Source organism: Malus sylvestris, chromosome 14, assembly GCF_916048215.2.
Source record: "Malus sylvestris chromosome 14, drMalSylv7.2, whole genome shotgun sequence".
NCBI lineage: Eukaryota > Viridiplantae > Streptophyta > Magnoliopsida > Rosales > Rosaceae > Malus > Malus sylvestris.
This window is the reverse complement of record NC_062273.1, coordinates 26,092,194-26,109,737: the sequence shown is the minus strand read 5'-3', so window position 1 is coordinate 26,109,737 and position 17,544 is coordinate 26,092,194. Positions and strand designations below refer to the sequence as shown.

The window sequence follows — 17,544 nt, the reverse complement described above, 5'->3', positions numbered from 1 at the left end:
TTTCTTATTTACTAACCTTGTCAATATGGGACTAAAAAAATAATGATGTTTTCGAGTCTTTAATTGATATGTATTAGTAATGAATGAGCATTAAATTAAATATTTTGATAACACGTCATATAATTTACAAATTTGCGCTACAAATTTGGTCTACGTATTACTCATTGTTGAAGATTAGACTTGAATTGAAACGAATATTTAAAAATAACAAGCTACATAGCTACTAGCTAGTAACTAAAAATAAATTAACAACCAAACAAAAATTTGTTAAAATTGAAAAAAATAAACATGCCCATAACGTTTCGAACTTAGGACCTCCTGTTAATTTTAAACAACAAAAACCATTGCTTCTAATTAAACTTCTTGATCCTTTAACCAAATTTTATAAATTTATACTATTCTGAAAAGAAATTTGTAAAAATTAGAAAGTAAATAAGCACATGTGGTGTTTTGAACTCAAGACCTCTCATTATTTTCAAATGACCAAACCACCTCTTCTACTTAAATTTCTGTGCCATTGAACCAAATTTTATAAATTTATACTCTTATGAAAACATATATAAATATACCACCCTAATAATTTTGGTGCCCCTAATATTTTTGGGCCCCGGACGGTTGCCCTGCTTGCACTGGGCCTGGCCGGCCCTGCCTATCAAAGATGCGCATATCAATGCATACAAAGGTATAAGACTAGCAGTTACCATACCAGTGTCTATAGAGACAATTCGTTGAGTAGTACAACCCAAAAATTTTCAAAGGGTAGCACAAAACTTTTCCATGTAGGAGTTCTGAGCTTAGAAGGATCAATTAACCCACCTTGGCCCCCAAAGTGAATCCGCTCCAGCACAAATGGTACCAAGCATATCATAAACCTCCATCATTTTCGTGCTAATATATATTGAACTTGACACATTTTCTAATTAAATAACCACGAGTGTCATGAAACCAAAAGCTCTTTACGTTTGAGTTGTTTTTTCATACAAGCTATATTCTATAAAGAACTCATTTAAGTCATGTGGATGAATATTCAAATTTGAGCGGAGACGAAAAAAATATTATATTCTAGTCAACTTAATTAAGTTCAAATTTGCATGTGTTTGAGACGTTTAATTAACATTGAAAATAAAAAACTTATTACATTGGATACCACTGTCTCATCCGAAGGTCCTATGGGCCGGTCTTTTGTGGTTTGGTAAGCACATCCCAAGGTGGAGCTTCATTCTTTGGCTGGCTATAAGGGGTAAGTTATGTACTATGGATTGGGTGATGGTCTTTACCCCTCATGCCTCGCCTATTTGCTATCTTTGCTTGACCGATAATGAGTCTCACAACCATAGTACCAATATTTGGTCTCATGTGCTTTTTAAGTGTGGTTGTGATCCTCCTCCTTTGGATTGGTATGAGTTTATCACTTGGGCTGCTAATAATTGGACAAGTAAGTCGTTAGATCTTAGCATTAAGAAGTTATGCCTCCAAGCTATTGTCTATGCTATTTGGAAAGAAAGGAATAACCGTAAGTTCATAAATGAACATATCCACTATGTTGCTATCTTTAAAACCATTGTTAACTCTATACGCTTACGTTTATGTTCTTTGCAGATTTCGGTTTCTACTGCAAATGTACCTATCTTTTAAGAATGGAGAATTCCTATGTAGTTCTCCTTTTGGTGTTGGTTATCATGTTGGGTTGTTGTTGTTTTTTTTACAGCCTCCTACTTTTTTTTTATAAGAAAACTAATGAAAAGGGTTTGAAAAATTTGAGTTTTAACGATAAGGACAAAATAAAAGGTAAAGTGAATAGTACCATGATTGACTTTTTAGTCTTAAAATGTGGTTTTTCGTTAAAGTAAACAGTACCGGAAGGTTTTCGTTAAAGTTCATTTTTTTTTATTTGTGTTAGCTTGCCTTTTGTTGCTATTATTGTGTTGTAGTTTGTTGCTTCTTTTGGTTCTCTTTTAATATAATCATTCAATTACCCATTAATAAAAATGTTTTGGGCCATAACAAATTAAGAATGATATCCAAAGGTGCAAAGCTTCAAAAGTCAGCCCAAAGCCGTATTGGCCCCCACTATGTTATAAATGTGGAAACTTCAAAAAACTCAGTTTCTAATTCACGAACGCCACTACATTTTGATGTTATTTTTTTTATCATTTTACTTGTAACGTGTCTGCTTAGGTTTATTCAATTAGATAATTAAACCAAAATTTAATTCCTATGAATAGTTTATTGTGTGACATAATCAAATTTCTCATTCCAAATGTAGAATATAATTGAATTTAAAATAACCCATACAAAAAGGAAATAGAGAAATTCTTACGATCATAAGTCACAATCAAGTGAACGAGTTGCGTGAACTTGCCCACCCGAACATAGACGACTGACTCAAGCACAGTTCGAACAAACAAAATAAGTCCAATAGCACAATGCATCCTGGTCCCAGCACACCAACATATTTATTAAAGTGGCGTCCGTTCTTTTTTTTGTTTTTTTAGTAAATCGATATTTTTACATTAAGGAAATGAAGAGTTCAATTAAATCATTAGACCGTATTACCGAGTGAAGTATGTTCTTAGAGCATAATAATTGGGAAGATGCCATACGGCTACTACATGCAATCTATTATAAAATATTGAAAGCATGTTTGTAGTTACTCTAATCAGGGGCGGATCCACTTGAAAGCATGTTTGTAGTTTTATGAGGATTTCTTAATGATTTGTTTGGCAAGTGGTGGTGGAGAGTCGGTGTAGACCTCCATGTAGGTGTTTAGCCAGTGTTTTAAGGACAAGGATTATCTGTCCTCTCACTTCCGATGTCATCCTGTACCTTTTATTTGTGTGGTCACGGTTAAGCCACGTTAACATTTTATATTACTATTCATTTGTCTTATTATCTCTATAAAAAAATAATATAAAATGTTGACATGACTTAATCATGATCACACAAAACAAGAAGACGCAGAAGGTCATTTAAAGTGGGAAGGTAGACAATCATTATCTGTGTTTTAAACATCTTCACTCTCCCCGATCTGTGAGAAAGTGTTCTGTAATGAGTGGGTGTCACTTTTGTTAGAAAAGAAATGTAGTATAAACATTGTATGAAAAATATGATGAGAGTAATATTATTTTGTTTGAAAATAAGATGTGACGAAGTGTGATGGTAATCTTGAAAATTCGAGTTTTATTGGACACCAAATTCGGAAATTCGCCATTAATGACAAATCCACTATAAAGAAAAAATTTCAGTTGTAACAGAAACACGAATAATACATCACGTATTTTTATGTAAATGATAAAAATTTTAATATTTAAGTTATTAATATTTTAATACACGTTCCATAATTTATATATAAAGACACATGGTCTCGTCACACTAAAAAATCACTCCACTAGAAGAACAAATTTCATTTCTTCAAAAGAAAAAGGTGACAGCCAAAAAAATGGCAGAGATAGAAAGGCTGAGCAGAAGCAAGTGGACAGCCACGGCGGCGAGCATATTGATCCAGTGCACCGGCGGCTCTCCCTACGCCTTCAGCATCTACTCCCCGGCGATCAAGTCGAGCCAGGGCTACGACCAATCAACGCTCGACACGGTGTCCGTCTTCAAAGACATAGGCGGCAACGTCGGCGTCTTATCGGGGATTTTGTACTCCGCTGTGGCGCTTAACCGTCGCCGAATTGGTGGGCCCTGGGTGGTGCTTCTGGTGGGGGCAATCCAGTGCTTCGTGGGGTACTTCTTCCTGTGGGCTGCTGTCACCGGATTGGTGGAGAGGCCGCCGGTCGCGGTGGTTTGCTTGTTCATGCTCCTGGCGGCCCACGCTCAGACTTTCTTCAACACCGCCAACGTGGTGACTGGGGTCCACAACTTCTCTGATTACGGTGGGACCATCGTCGGCATCATGAAGGTAAGTAACGCTTATCACTGCACTGGTCACTTACTTTCCTCGCACGACGTCGTTTTGTTTTTCTTTACTTCGCTACATTGTTCACACATGATTTGAGACGCACATAGTTATAGATGAATCTCACATTATTGCATAATGTATAACTTTTTTACAAATTTTTGATACTATACAGGAAATTTTTTTCCACTAAAGACGCTAAACGGACAATACCGTGACATTATACGGACACTAAAACGCGTGTCATTGTCCGTTTTGTGCATCTTTAGTGAAAAAGTATAACTTTTCATTGTAGTGGTATTAAGTTATATTTGTGCATTTTTCCAATATTTTAAAAAGATGGCATGTGTTCGTAATTGATGATTAGTTATATTTCTTCCATAAAAAATTGGATCGTTATGTTTTTATTGACCCTCATTTCTTAAAAGAGAAATGTTAAAGAGACTCTAAAAAAATGAGTCTCTCCACGAAGTGTCGGCCATCTCATATTTTTTTGGCACCATTTTATAACGTTGGCATATGAAACTGTGAAATGACATAAAATTCATTAATAGTCTTACTTTACAAGAGTCTCCGTAGCATTTTTTTTCTTAAAACCATGTTTTCATAGTTGCATATGTGGGTTCAGCTATTAAACTGGGGCGGGGGCGAGTTTGATCTCTCTCTTCGTAGATTAGAGTATCGAAAGAAAGAAAAAGCATGCTATTTTCCAATGATGATTATTTTTTAAGCAGGGATTTCTTGGTCTAAGTTCAGCAATTCTAGTCCAAGTCTATGACACATTCTGCAATGGCAACCCTAGCACCTTCATTCTCCTGCTGGCATTGTTGCCCACATCTGTCACCATCTTGTTCATGCATCTGGTCAAAATCCATGAAGCCGGTAGAAGTGCTATTGACAAAAAGTACTTAAACATCTTCTCTGCTTATGCTCTGCTCACAGCTGCTTATCTCATGGTCCTAATCATATTCCGAACCATCTTCACTTTCCCATCATGGGCAAGTGTTCTCACTGTTACACCACTTCTTCTGTGTTTACTTGTCTCGCCCCTCGGAATAGCCATCAAAGCACAGAACTTGCAACCCAAGAAACTCCCTGGGACACCCAACGATCCTTTACTCGAAAACCCCGAGCCAGTTTTAGCATCCTCCAATTTATCAGCATCAGAAAACCCTACAGACCATGAAGATATGAATTTATTGAAAGCTATGATTTGTGTTGATTTCTGGTTGTTGTTTATTGCTATGATTTGTGGGATGGGGTCTGGATTGGCCACCATAAACAACATGGGTCAAATAGGGGAATCTCTTGGCTACACAACAGTTGAGATCAATTCTTTAGTTTCCTTGTGGAGCATATGGAATTTTCTAGGTCGGTTTGGAGCCGGGTATGTCTCAGATTACTTGCTACATAAGAAAGGATGGGCAAGGCCATTGCTGATGGCTGTCACACTAGCAACCATGGCAGCCGGCCACATTGTGATTTCATCTGGCTTTCCCGGGAATTTGTATGTGGGTTCGATCCTAGTTGGGATTTGCTACGGCTCACAGTGGTCACTTATGCCCACAATCACTTCTGAAATCTTTGGGATTAGACACATGGGGACTATTTTCAACACAATCGCAATAGCCAGTCCTGTTGGTTCTTATATCTTCTCCGTGAGAGTAATCGGGTTCATATATGATAGAGAAGCTTCTGGAGAAGATGATGACTCCTGCAGCGGCACTCACTGCTTCATGCTGTCGTTTTTTATCATGGCTTCTGTTGCTTTCTTTGGGTTTCTTGTAGCTCTTGCTTTGTTCTTTCGGACGAGGAGATTCTATCATACAATCGTGCTCAATAGACTGCGGCATTCTTCTCCGAAACAGTGAACGTGACATTTTGTGCAGATGGGCAAGAGGTAATGTAGTTTGAGATTGTGATCTCTTGGCCTTTTTGTTGTGCATTCATGGCTTACTGTTACAGATGTTGTAGGTGTACAATTGTTTTACATATGTAACAAAGTTGGGTTTCAATTTTTGTAGAAGAGGCAGTTTTCTTTTGGCATGTTGTTCATATATCTGTGTAAATTTTGATCAAGTCCATTAATTAGTTGGAAGAGTTCTAAATTAAGAGGGGTAGCGAAAGCAAGTCGATTCAGTTCTTATTTATTTGTTCATGTATGGTTGATTGTGGATAACTTCCATGCAACATGGATATCATCGTGACAAATTTTTAAGCAAATCATGCACTGTTACATGGACAAGTTAACACAAATGATATTCTTTGATTAGCTTGAGAACTTACTACATGTACGATATTTCAAGAAAACACTGGTATAAATGACAATCACGTAATCAAATTTTAAATGCTTATGCATTTATGTGTGATCTTTGAAAAAAATTCTTAAAAAATGATCGATTCGGATTGTTAAAATACAATGTGAGATAAAGTTTTGCAAAAAATAAAATTGAGTGAACATATATGTTGAGCCACAAACTTAAAAAGACTAACAATCTTTTAACTAAATAACATAATATGTGCCATGTACTGTGTGAAGAGGAACATAGAAAACCCCACAGAGCATCATGGAAATGGGTTGCTTCCATTCTTCGTATCTTCAAGGAATTCGTATGCCGGCGGGAGGCGGAGGGTGCTAGACCGTGGCAATGGCAGTAAGGTTTAGCCGAGGAAATTAATAGCTTCCAAGAAGAGAAAACATAGCGAGAGGGAGGACATATAGAGGAAATTAAAGTTTGAGGAGAAATGGAAGATTGTGGCTGGTAATGTGACTGAATTAGAATCTCAAAGCTACCATACACTTCGATTTTCTTTACTATGATTTGTAGACCTTCAACCTGTCTAGCTTGGTGCAATACCCAGGAAACTAAAAAGAACGGCCGCGATGCACTTCTAAAACAACTCAAGCTTGAAGTATGAAAGCATGCTTAACTCCAAACTCTTTGCATCCGATGAAGGGCAGCAACAGTGGTTTAGATCTTAGGTTTTAATTCTCAATTCTTCCGTACAACCATGTCACGGAAATAGATCAAAGATAGCAAGCTACCATGAGGGGCAGGAAAACATTCATTTCATACCTCTCTCTCTCCTGGTGTGGAGATGGCCGGAGTTTTTGCCATTGGGTTTCTCCTTTGCAGCTTGCTGCTGCTGTTGTTGAATCCTTCAACTTCACATCCTTTGTGTATTGCATGAGCTCGCTCTTCCATTTCTAGTAAATTAGTCGTCATTCACAATTTCAACATACACTACATAAATTAATAAAGGGAAAATATACACATGAAAAGTTGAATCTTTTGTTCGATGAAAACCAAACTAAAACCTAAGAAGAGATTATTAATGCAAGAGCTAGCTCAAGCAATTTCAATATAAATGGTTAGACCTTATAAGGGTATTTAACTATCTTTGGATGAGGAACAAATTAATTTCTGAATAATATGTATTATTTTATTATTAAATTAATAAATTGAAGATTATATTCGGAAAGGGATCCTCTCCGGTTCCTCTCTTCTTAATCCACCAAGTTCGTAGATTCGGACCGTTGAAATTTAATCTAACAGTTACAAATAAGGGTCTACTTTAAAAGTTATATTCTTTAGCAGTTAGATCAAATTTTAATGGCTTTAATATCCGAACTGATGGATTAGGAGAAGAGGATGCCTTTCCGTTAGAGCATTTCCACCAGAGATGGAATAGCCCAACACCCAGTCAAAAAACCACGCTAGGAGGCTGTCAATCCACTCCAGCCCACAAACTTGCTTGGCACCAAACCCGTGCCAGTCTCCAGACCAGCTCATTTTTTACTGACCTTGGGACCGACCTATTTGGCTGGCGCGTGCCTTTCACTTGCGAGTGGGCGCGAGTAGGAGACAGGAATTTAGGCGGCGAGGCCAGTTGTCAACGCACTCACCCATCATCCGAATCATGGCGACGTGGCCCTCTCTTTGCCGTTGGATTTCCAATGACTAGTTTTTATAGATTGTTGGATTTCCAACGGTAAAAAAAATTTGAATTTCACTTTTAAACTAGACCGTCCGATCACATATCAATGGTCCACGTTTCCCCTCCCAAAAAAAAAAGGCCCAACGGTCAGAATTATGACCTTTGGTCACGTGGCAGCTTGTTGGCTGTTGGATTGTAATATTTTTCAAATCCAACGGTCCAGATTAATTAACAACATTAAAATTTATTTTAAAAATATAGAAAAATACAGAAAAATTTAAAAAATTAATTTTTTTTCTATAAATATCTAACCCTCATCTTCCACTTTCTTACATCACATTTCAATATTTTCTACTTTCTACCCTTTCTTATTGTGAACAGATAGTGACACGTGGCGCATTGAGATTGGTTGCAAATCTTAGCGGAAATCTATTCACAAAATTTTGTACGTTCGGATAATGACACGTGGCGTGACAAGATTGGTTAAAAATCTTATCCGAAATTAAAACTATTTTATTTATTTATTCTTTTATAAAAAAATTTAAAATATTTTAAATAGACTAGACGTTTATGCCAGGGCATTTTTAGATTAAGTGCCAAATTTTTTTAGAAGTGAAGATTATTGTTCGCTGGTCTATTACTGTTCACTTGATATAAATGCGTTTGACGCTGCGCAAAGTCTTGCGTGGAATTGCTCTTATATTCGTCATTGGATGAAGAATGCCGGAACTTGACTCCTTGGTCTCTTCTTCTTCTTCTTCCTGGATATTGGATGATGAGCCCCAAATCATCCACCGCACCCTAAAACCCTAGTAAAGGGCTAAGGAAAAGTTGGATTTTGAATTTGGAATCGGCCATCCCCAAAATCATATCCACCCAAAACCCTAAAAAAAACCCCTTTCCTTTTCCTTGAAAGTGGCAGATTCAGCTGATTCTCACAAGGTCAGTAAAATTCTCCTTTTTAGTTTTCCTTTTACTTTCTACTAGTATGAGTAGCAGTAGCAGTGCCCAATCTGAACAGCAATTTGTATGAATATGGATATCATTCTCCCAATCCAATTTTATTTTATCCACAATCTTCAATCTTGTTGGTCTTTGTGAATTCTAATTGTTCAATTTTATTAATTAATACAGTATGCGTGCTATATATCATCTTCAAAACCCGCCCATCGCTTGGATTCTTTTTGTATTCTTGTTGTCGATTCCGTTTATAGAGCATTGTCATTTGATTAGGGTGGCCATTTTACAGAGCCAATCGATTAGTTTGCATGTACGTTCAGTCAACCATTTGTTTTTTAACCTTTTAACTCAACGAGTAACTGAATATCTTAATTTACATTACTTATTAGTTTTTATATTTTGGTTATTTGAATTTAGATTACAGGTGCAAGCGTGATAGAATATGAGATTGCTTGTGCCCAATCTGAAGGTAACCACTACGCTTTCGACACACCGAGACAAGTAACTGTCTTCTTTGAAGACGGAAAAGCAGTGGAGTCTACCTTGGTGCCATACTCAACAAAACTAAAAAAAATGGCCGCGAGACACTTCTGAAACAGCTCCGGCTTGGCACATCAAAACCTACTCATTAACGAATGTTCTCCACCTACAAACAGCCTGCTTATCAACTTTCGAGGTGAAATTTTCTATTCCTTTAGTTTCATTCTGTAGAATATTGCATTCGCTATGAGAAGCTAGAAGCTAGGTGAACACAAAATCACTGAAAAAATAGCCAAACCATTAAACTAAAACAGCATCTGGTACTCTTTCAGGGTATGCATGGAATCCAAACAATACCATCAAGAGTTAATAAGTCTTCACAAATTCACCCGCTTGAAGCTAGGTTCACACAAAGGGAAAAATAGACAAATCATTAAAACTAAACAACACCTTTAACTCTTTCAAGTATACATGAATCCAAAGAAACTCCCAAGATTTTTAAGTCTTTACAAATTCACCTGCTATGAGAAGCTAGAAGCTAGGTGTACACATAAAATCACTAGAACAATGGACAAACCATAAAAACAAATCCTGATGCATGCTTTGTTCAGAGTATTTCCTACACCTTCTTGATTCTTAAGGTTGCATGTATACGACTCAGTAAACCGGGAAAACACGTGTTTATCTCCTCGTTGATCTTGTCGAGCTCTCCATCCTTAACATAGTGGACATAAACATTTTGTATTACTCGGATAAAATCCTCAACACTATTCCCATTTAATTTCTCCTTTCTCTTTTTGTCTAATCTTTTTTACTTGTCCAGATAACCATTTATGACTATCTTTGTGTCCCAATTTCTGAATTCTTCAAAATCAGGGCCTTTAATTTTCGTATCAAAACAAGGTCCATTGAGCCTTGTTTTGTGCTTCTTTGATTGGTGAAAATCAAAGTAACATTTGAGCTTATTGAACTCACTCTTCAAGGTTGGGTGATCGATGAGTATAGAGACAAACCTGTCATAACTAGGAAACAAATTAAGTTTTCAGGTATAAAAATAATATACCAAATAAGTTAATTGAACAACTAATCAATCATTTGGAAGTGCTTTCAAATGAATAAAAGTGCTTTTAGAGAAAATGTTTTTGGGTTCCAAAAGCACTTTCCTAGATTGTTTCCAAAAACATTTCCACAAAAAGCGTTTTTGGTCATTTTAAAAGCACTTCTAAACAAGCCTAAACTTGTTTACTTACTCCCACGAGTAAGCCTGCCCACCATTTTTGAAGCAATTGAGAAATTGTGTCCTATCCACTATCGTCAGTGGGAATTTATCAGTGATAAATTCGCCAAAATCTGACAAGTCTTGAAACATTTGCGTGTGGCTGTCATTCCTGTCCTTAATGTTAAAAATCATCACATCATCGCCTAAGATCGCATAACTGGATGCTTTCTTTAATCCCCCCGAATCTAATCCTTGTTGTGCATATACTATATTGTCTTGAGTGTCTTCCTACATAAGTAAGCAACTTTAATAAGTTCCACGTACACGTATAGTCACACGCACGCACGCACAAAGAAACACATGAACACTTACTAATGAACATTTTCCACCTACAATCAGTGGACAGACAAACAATTGCACCGACCTGTGGTGGAGAATGCTCGTTAGTAAGTGTTCATGTGTTTCTTTGTGTGTGTGTGTGTGTGACTATACGTGTACGTGGAACTTATTAAAGTTGCTTACTTGTGTAGGAAGACACTTATGACGATACAGTATATGCACAACAAGGATCAGATTCATAGGGAATTAAAGAAAGTATCCAACTATGTGATCTTAGGCGATGATGTGATGATTTTTAACATTAAGAGCGGGTATGATGGCCATACGCAAAGGTTTCAAGACTTGTCAGATTTGGGTAAATTTATCATTGATAAATTCCCATTGACGATAGTGGATAGGACACAATTTCTCAATTGCTTCACAAATGGTGGGTAGACTTACTAGTGGAAGTAAGTAAACAAGTTTAGGCTTGTTTGGAAGTGTTTTTAAAATGACCGAAAGCGCTTTTTGTGGAATTTTTTTGGAAACAATACAGGAAAAGCACTTCAAGCGTTTTTGGAACTCAAAATGATTTTCTCTAAAAGCACTTTCATTCATTTGAAAGCACTTCCAAATGATCGATTTGTTATTCAATTAAATTATTTGGCATATTATTCATATACCTGAAAACTTAATCTGTTTCCTAGTTATGATAGGTTTGTCTCTATGCTCATCGATCACCCAACTTTGAAGAGTGAGTTCAGTAGGCTCAAATGTTACTTTGATTTTCACCAATCAAAGAAGCACAAAACAAGGCTCAATGGTCCTTGTTTTGATACGAAAATTAAAGGCCTTGATTTTGAAGAATTCAGAAATTGGGACACCAAGATAGTCATAGATGGTTATCTGGATAAGTAAAAAAAATTTACACAAAAAGAGAAAGGAGAAAAATTAAATGGGAATAGCGTTGAGGATTTGATCCGAGTAATACGAAATGTTTATGTCCACTACGTCAAGGATGAAGAGCTCGACAAGATCAACGAGGAGATAAACACGTGCGTTCCCGGTTTACTGGGTCGTATACATGCAACCTTAAGGATCAAGAAGGTATAGGAAATACTCTGAACAAAGCATGCATTAGGTGTTGTTTTTATGGTTTGTCCGTTGTTCTAGCGATTTTACGTGTACACCTAGCTTCTCATAGCAGGTGAATTTGTAAAGACTTGAAATCTTGGGAGTTTCTTTGGTTTTAATGATTTGTGTATTTTTCTTGTGAATTTGTGTGAACCTAGCTTCTACTCATAGCGGGTGAATTTGTGAATACTTATTAACTCTTGAGGGTATTGTTTGGATTCCATACATACCCTGAAAGAGTATCATGTGCTGTTTTAGTTTTAATGGTTTGGTTATTTTTTCAATGATTTTGTGTTCACCTAGCTTCTAGTTCCTCATAGCGGATGCAATATTCTACAGAATATAACTAAAGGAATAGAAACCCTCACCTCGAAAGTTGAAACCGAGCTTTGTCCAGTCTTGCCGCATTAACTTGTGTGATGAACTGAATGCCATTAACTGCAGTTAAAAAGAAGAAAGATCAACGAGCACGTTCACAAGTAGGAGGGAGTTCCGTATTTGATTTGAGAATTTTCACACAAAGGAGAGAGAGTATAGTAACAAGTGAAATAAGTTGCAACAAGTAGACAAACATGAATTAGGAACAAAGAAATTTCATGGACCCAATCCATCGAATTTGACGAGCTAAATAAGAAGAGGGTAGGTATGGAGCACCCTACAAGGACAAGGACGAGGCGGTGTTGGCTAGGCAATGTTGGAATTTGATACAATCACTCTCCCGTCTCTGATTCATCTGATTTCTCTCTAACACAGTTGAACCTCTGATCGGATTTTCTTCCACTCTCTTTTAGATGACTTCCCAGACAGCAACAAGGTCAGTCGCTTGATTTATACATTATTTTTTAATTTTTGTTTTATCTAATTGAATTTTTATTCATAAATTTCGATACAGTGTTTGATGTCAGCTATTATGTCTAGTGCCACCATTTTAGAAGAGTAATCTGTTTGAATTTGGAACCACTGATTAAAAGTAGAGGCATTTTATTTTGTTAAATTTGAAAATTTTATCTGAACTTGGACTGTAATATTGTTGTGATCAGCCTGCCCATGGAGGAGGAGAGCCCTACAACATCTCTGTTAATGTGGATGAACTTTATTCCTCGCCCGTTCAGAGCAGCCTTATGTGAGTTGAAAATCAACCAAGCAGGAGAAGTTTTGGGAGGAGAAACATGTAGGCCACTTGAACCTGTTCACTGGTTCTTCGATCCGAAAAAATCATCTGAGATCCCAGTCCCAGTCCCCGATTATATTATATTGGACGGTGTGAGGTACGGCAGCCCCTCCAAGCTTTACCATCTTACTGATCCAGCATCCTTCCCCCTTATAACAAATCCATCGTTTGAGTGTTATAATCCCAAGGACATTTGGGAGCCTCTCAATCCTTTTCCAAAATATGGTCAGAAAACGGGACCTTCCTATGTGGAGGTTATGGGCTAGACTGTTTGTTACGGTTGTATTCTAATTTCATTGTATGACTTTGGACCATCTGAGTTCGTGCTTTTTCACATTGCCAGTGAAACATGGCACCCAGTTTACGTACCTACAGTTGATGATGATATGACTGGTACTAAGCCTTATCCTTCTTTCGTGGGGAGGGCTGTCGTCGTAAACGATGTTATCTACGCCGCATCTACAGTGAGCGGGGTTATCATATCATTCTCTCTTGGGATGGATTCAGATCCTAGTGGTCGCATTCTCTTTACCGTAAAGAATCTATTCAAGTTTCCGGAGTTCACAAGTTTCCTTGAGTTGGACAACACTGTAACAGAGTCTTTGGTTCATTTGGGGGAATTAAGATTTTGTCTCCTGCAAACTTTCTTTTGCAGCAGGGGCAGGGGATTTCAACCTCTGTGGATCACAACATTAGAAATTGTCAATGACGGTTCAGGGGAAAGGTGTATCAAGACTTTATGTTCTGTTGGTCGTGACATTGATATTCAGATTTCTGGTGGATTCGAACTTGGTTACTGCTTCACACCGTGAGTTCCTTCAAGGCTTTTATGTTTCAAATCTCCCTATAATTTCAGTTTTATGACGTCACATCACATTACATGTTTTGTTATCAAACTGTATATGATTTCTGATTCTTTCATGTCTTAGACAATTTAAGGATCTTGAACCCGAAGAAGACAACAACTTTCAGGCAGCGATGGTACAGGTGAAACACAAGCATCTATATGGAATCTTTTTTATTTAATCTTCTGTGTTGAGTCATAAGAATCAGTTGTGTATGCCACGGATTTTATTTTTGTTTGTGTTCTAGTTTTATGATAACAATATTGGGTTTGACGGTGGGCAGCCAGACGGAGAGGCAAAACGAAGGAAAATAATAAGTTCATCAGGTCAGACTCTCTCTCTCCGTTTTTGTTTAACTCGGATGTGCATTGCAATATTATCAATTGTTTTGGCAGCTTATGTAAGGCCTGCTGTCAAATTTGGTAATGACAATGTCACTTGAATAGTTAATAGTATTAACATAACTTGTTTATACTTCACAATGTGAATTCATTCACGCGTATTTCAATTTCAGCACGGCACACTCCCATTACTTTTTTATTTATCAAACTGTTTGTGATTTCTGATTCGTTCATGTCCCAGACAATTTGATGAATTTGAACTCAGTGGAGACAAGAAAGTGCAGCTAAAGCTGGTACAGCAGGTGATACGCATGCATCTGTTTGGAATCTGTTTGTTTAATATTGCTTGTTGAGTTAAAGAATCAGTTGTCTATGCCTATGGATTTTATTTGTCTGTGTTCTAGTTTTCTGATAATAATTTTGGGTTTGACAGTGGTTAGCCAGAGAGAGAAGCAAAATGAAGGAAAAGAATTCCAATAGGTCAGACTCTCTCTCTCTCTCTCTCTCTCTATGGACTTTCCATTTTTCCCCTGAATACACACTCCATGTTTATCTTGCAGAACATATAATCCATCCAATTTTGTTTTACTTGGATGTGCATCGCATTATTAAGAATTGTTTTGCAGCTTATGTAGGCCTGGTGTCAAGTTAACAGTTAACCATGCCAACGTATCCAAATGTACTCTCTTAACGGAATTATAGAATATTTTGAAATTAATCTAACATGTTGCATTTGCGGAGCCCCTGGTGTTAGTTATGCTGAACTAAAAAGAAAAAAAAGGATGACGGTGTCGCTTAAATGGTTGATAGGATTGACATAACTTGTCTTAGACTGTCACATCCCGGCCCGGGTCCACCATATCCTAGGCCCGTTCTATCACCGTAGCACGATATTGTCCGCTTTGGGCCCCAACCACGCCCTCACGGTTTTGTTTCTGGGAACTCACGAGCAACTTCCTAGTGCGTCACCCATCCTGGGAGTGCTCTAGCCTCCTTCTCGCTTAACTTTGGAGTTCCTACGGAACCCGAAGCCAGTGAGCTCCCAAAAGGCCTTTGTGCTAGGTAGGGATGAGAATATACATTTAAGGATCACTCCCCTGGGCGATGTGGGATGTTACATAGACTCTTGGTGTGTATAACTTTTTGTGGAAGCTTGAGGATGGTAGGATTAGTAATTGTAACTTGAGAATATGGAGAACTCAGCAGCTTATCCAGAAAAAGCACTTGGAAAGATTAGGAACCAGAAATGTAGTTATTTCTTCAAGTTTATGCATGCCCTACTTTGATCGATAAGCAGTTAGTTTGCTTGAAATGCCTTTCAGAGGCCAGAGAACGTGAGTTCTGCGCAAATTTAAAAAAAAAATTGAGTCAAAAGTATAGACGTTGTCGTTTTTGTTTGCGTAGAGTGCAGTATAGACCTTGTTGATTGTGTTATAATGATTTGTAATTTTATCATGTCTCAGTAAGCCTGAGGTTTTGGAAGCCAATGCCGGAGAAACTAACAAGTTGGCTAAGAATTTTGGATCCAAAGAAGAAGAGACTGACAAGTTGACGGAAGATGTTATACATAAAGAAGATGAGACTGATGAGTTGGCCAAGGATTTTGCACCCAAAGAAGGGACTGACAAGCTGGATAAGAAAAGGGCGGAAGTTTCACGGGGTGCAGCCAAGAAGAGAAGGAAAAGGAATAAAAAGAAGAAACTGGGTATGTATATACAAACTTTCCGTTTCTGTTTGCTGCATCTCGAGGGGTTATATGTTAACATTGTGCAAGTTAAAGTCATGTACAGAAAACAATCTACATGTTTTGCTTGCAAAATTTTACTTTGTTGTTCTTATATTGCAGCTGGTAGAACTGGAGCAAGCGTTGTGCTTCTGTCTTTTTTGTCAGGTTTGTACATGGGAGCCGCAAACTTGCCAGGTCTGGTGTCGAGAAGTGTGATGGACGGGCTTGTCTCAAGGTTTACAAGTCTGCTGCCAAGAAGAGTAATAGGCTGGCTCTCAGCATAAGCATCCAAGTGATTCGGAAGACCTCCAATACAATGTTGTGCTTTTCTGGGTTTTCGATGGGTCGCGCTAACATTTTCGTCGTGCAACTCTGTCTCTTGCACGTTCTTAATCTGTTGGGTTGCGAACATCATCGTGTCGATGTTTATTGCTTTGCCTTGGACCACAAGCAATAGGAGATGGAGAACGTGATTAAGAACGTCGACACGACGATGTTCGTAACCCCTATTGCTTTAGTGTCGATTTTCATTGTCGTGAGCTGATTTTCATACGTTGTTTTAAAAGGAAATTTGGGTTTGATGTAAGTTAAGAACAGCAGGGAATGAAAATTAAATTAGTTTTGGTTTTATTTGTCTTTTGGATCTCGATGGCAATTTCGTAAATTAAGTGAAGATGTGTTAACGGACTTGGGCTAACCTCCGTTAGGGGCACGAGCTATAAGAAAGAGTTTGATGTTGTGTTTTAATATTTTTGGCATGTTGTATGATACTTTTGTCATTTTTATTAAATCTCAAGTCATTTTTTTCAGTAAACAAAAGTTTTAAATTTTCTTAATAAAGAAAATTTTGATTTACCACTTAGTACTATAGTCGAATGATATTCTTCTTTAACTTGTAAGTGAGAAGTTTTAGGTTTGATTTTCGCAAAAAGTGAATTTGAACTACATTATTGCTAATTTGCTAGGTCATTGTGAGGCTTAGCCAACCCATCTACCCTTTTAGTGTAGATAATATCGTTTGTTCAAAAGAAAAAAAAATTGATTCAAACCCTTTTTATTAAAACTCTATTTATTAGTTGTTATTATATTCAATAACTAAAGAATAATTAAGAGACATAATTTAAGAAAGGAGTGCATAGGCGAAAAGAAGTGCGTAAACTTATATTGATACATATGCTTAATAAAAAGATATGATTTGTTCAAAAATGAAAAAAAAAATGATGATTTCATGTCGGCTAATATTGTACACCATGGTCAGTTCAAATATACAAAATAATTGAATTAAATTGTCAATTTTCGTCACTGACATCACTATTGTCCTTAAGCCATTTATAGTGAGCATGAAAATTGATTTTGAATTTCAGTTTATAATAATCAAACTCCTACAACATGTTGCAATTCAAGTTCTATGAGAATGATTCTAATTTTTTAATTTAACATATTTATTTCCATTTTTGAGAGAGAGATTCAGAGAATAAAAACCAATAAGAGAGTAGAAATGAGATGAATT

General features: G+C 37.1%; 2 protein-coding genes and 1 long non-coding RNA gene across 3 annotated transcripts; 2 read left to right on the top strand and 1 right to left on the bottom strand.

Moving 5' to 3' along the window:
• The first annotated feature begins 3,376 nt into the window (after positions 1-3,376).
• LOC126600594 (protein NUCLEAR FUSION DEFECTIVE 4-like) lies at positions 3,377-6,013 on the top strand. Its single transcript, XM_050267180.1, has 2 exons — positions 3,377-3,904; positions 4,636-6,013. The coding sequence occupies exons 1-2, from the start codon at positions 3,440-3,442 to the stop codon at positions 5,770-5,772; spliced, it is 1,602 nt and encodes a 533-aa protein (XP_050123137.1). The 5' UTR covers positions 3,377-3,439; the 3' UTR covers positions 5,773-6,013.
• A 6,225-nt stretch (positions 6,014-12,238) lies between these two features.
• On the bottom strand, positions 12,239-12,656 carry LOC126598402 (uncharacterized). The gene is made up of 2 exons (XR_007614817.1): positions 12,611-12,656; positions 12,239-12,389 (listed from the first exon to the last, which is right to left on the bottom strand). It is a non-coding gene; the product is annotated as an uncharacterized LOC126598402 (long non-coding RNA).
• Positions 12,388-16,664, top strand: LOC126598401 (uncharacterized). Its single transcript, XM_050264766.1, has 8 exons — positions 12,388-12,765; positions 12,992-13,930; positions 14,052-14,108; positions 14,243-14,293; positions 14,550-14,610; positions 14,742-14,788; positions 15,772-16,013; positions 16,155-16,664. The coding sequence occupies exons 2-8, from the start codon at positions 13,509-13,511 to the stop codon at positions 16,316-16,318; spliced, it is 1,044 nt and encodes a 347-aa protein (XP_050120723.1). The 5' UTR covers positions 12,388-12,765; positions 12,992-13,508; the 3' UTR covers positions 16,319-16,664.
• Positions 16,665-17,544: the final 880 nt, after the last annotated feature.